Consider the following 2,357-nt stretch of genomic DNA (forward strand, 5'->3'; position numbering starts at 1 on the left):
TATAGGTGGATGAGGCTGTAGTTAATTGTGTTTTATTGGTGGATGAGGCTGTGGTTAATCGGGTTTTATAGGTGGATGAGGCTGTGGTTAATCGTGTTTTATTGGTGGATGAGGCTGTGGTTAATCGTGTTTTATAGGTGGATGAGGCTGTGGTTAATCGTGTTTTATTGGTGGATGAGGCTGTGGTTAATCGTGTTTTATTGGTGGATGAGGCTGTGGTTAATCGTGTTTTATTGGTGGATGAGGCTGTGGTTAATCGTGTTTTATTGGTGGATGAGGCTGTGGTTAATCGTGTTTTATTGGTGGATGAGGCTGTGGTTAATCGTGTTTTATTGGTGGATGAGGCTGTGGTTAATCGTGTTTTATAGGTGGATGAGGCTGTGGTTAATCGTGTTTTATTGGTGGATGAGGCTGTGGTTAATCGTGTTTTATTGGTGGATGAGGCTGTGGTTAATGAGGCTGTGGTTAATTGTTTTATTGGTGGATGAGGCTGTGGTTAATCGTGTTTTATTGGTGGATGAGGCTGTGGTTAATCGGGTTTTATAGGTGGATGAGGCTGTGGTTAATCGTGTTTTATAGGTGGATGAGGCTGTGGTTAATCGGGTTTTATAGGTGGATGAGGCTGTGGTTAATCGGGTTTTATAGGTGGACGAGGCTGTGGTTCATCGGGTTTTATAGGTGGACGAGGCTGTGGTTCATCGGGTTTTATAGGTGGACGAGGCCGTGGTTCATCGGGTTTTATAGGTGGATGAGGCCGTGGTTAATCGTGTTTTATAGGTGGATGAGGCTGTGGTTAATCGTGTTTTATAGGTGGATGAGGCTGTGGTTAATCGTGTTTTATAGGTGGATGAGGCTGTGGTTAATCGTGTTTTATAGGTGGGTGAAGCTGTGGTTAATCATGTTTTATAGGTGGATGAGGCGTGGTTAATCATGTTTTATAGGTGGATGAGGCCGTGGCAGTGTTGCAGGCTCACCAGGCCAAGGAGTCAGCACAGAAGAACGTCACTAATCCAGCAGGTGGTCCAAGTGTCTAAGCCAAGGGAGGACTGTCCAGTTCCAGCAGGTCACTCTATGTAATACAGCCATGTAATGATGTCCTCACACATTTTCCACCTCAGATAACAAATGGCTTATCTCTGTTCACAGGGTGTGGGAAGCTTGGAACCTGCTTCACTGGTTAAAAAAATTTACTAAACATTGAAAAAAGCTGAAAACACACAAAACAATGCAAAAAGAAAGAAAAAGAATTGTTATAAAAAGGAAAGTACTCTGATCAGCCAGGCCTGGAGAAGCACACCAGACCTTGTTTATTAAGGAAAAAATCTGGAAAAAATAGTAAAAAAGGTTAAAATAAAACATTTTAAGTTTTAGGGTTTTAATAGATAATTCCATATGATGGAATGAAGCCTTCCTGAAAGCATTCCTTTCTGGCCTTTTATTCCTTTTAGATGTATGAATGTTTGGGATGTTGGTCTTTGGCGTGGATGATCGATAGACCAGCATTGTGAAATGTACATTGACTTTTGCTTGCTTGAATTAAACTCATACAAATATTTGAATATTGTCATCTTTGATGAACATTTATAACCTGGGTGGCTGATATTCAGGATGTCTGTCTGGGTATATCTGACCCCCTGATACGCTTTATGGCCAAAAGTAAGTGGACATCCATACTAATTGAGTTCAGGTGTTTCAGCCACACCCATTGCCCACAGGTACATAAAATCCAGCACACAGCCGTGACCTTTCCATAGACGAACATTGGCAGTTCAATGGGTCGTAGTGGAGAGCTCAGAGACTTTAAACATGGCTCTGTCATAGGAAAATACCTAGTCAGTTTGTGAAATTTCTGCCCCGGTTAACTAAGTGCTATGATTGTGATGTGGAAGTGTCTGAGTAACAACAGCCCAGCCACAAAGTGGTAGACCACACTCACAGAACAGGCGCCCCGAACAGGGCTCACGTATTGTCTGTTGCATCACTCGCCAGAGTTAGCAGATGCCTTACCTTCCATATAGACTATATACTGCCTTACCTTCCATATAGACCATATACTGCCTTACCTTCCATATAGACCATATACTGCCTTACCTTCCATATAGACCATATACTGCCTTACCTTCCATATAGACCATATACTGCCTTACCTACCATATACTGCCTTACCTTCCATATAGACCATATACTGCCTTACCTTCCATATAGACCATATACTGCCTTACCTTCCATATAGACCATATACTGCCTTACCTTCCATATAGACCATATACTGCCTTACCTTCCATATAGACCATATACTGCCTTACCTTCCATATAGACCATATACTGCCTTACCTTCCATATAGACCATATACTGC

At 42.1% G+C, this 2,357-nt stretch overlaps 1 protein-coding gene across 2 annotated transcripts in view; it reads left to right on the forward strand.

Annotated features, from left to right (window-relative positions):
• Positions 1-1,553, forward strand: part of pabpc1b (poly A binding protein, cytoplasmic 1 b) — an 11,098-nt gene extending 9,545 nt beyond the window's left edge. Inside the window, exons 14-15 of one of the 2 annotated variants that reach the window (XM_013135454.4) lie at positions 942-1,063; positions 1,147-1,553. In XM_013135454.4, the coding sequence (XP_012990908.1) occupies positions 942-1,034 (93 nt within the window). In that variant the 3' untranslated portion in view covers positions 1,035-1,063; positions 1,147-1,553. Of the gene's footprint in view, positions 1-744; positions 880-941; positions 1,064-1,146 lie in introns of those variants that run through there. The other variant, XM_034294816.1, reaches the window with a different exon arrangement.
• The last annotated feature ends 804 nt before the right edge of the window (positions 1,554-2,357 follow it).

The sequence above is a fragment of the Esox lucius genome, chromosome 10 (assembly GCF_011004845.1).
Source record: "Esox lucius isolate fEsoLuc1 chromosome 10, fEsoLuc1.pri, whole genome shotgun sequence".
Classification (NCBI taxonomy): Eukaryota; Metazoa; Chordata; class Actinopteri; order Esociformes; family Esocidae; genus Esox; species Esox lucius.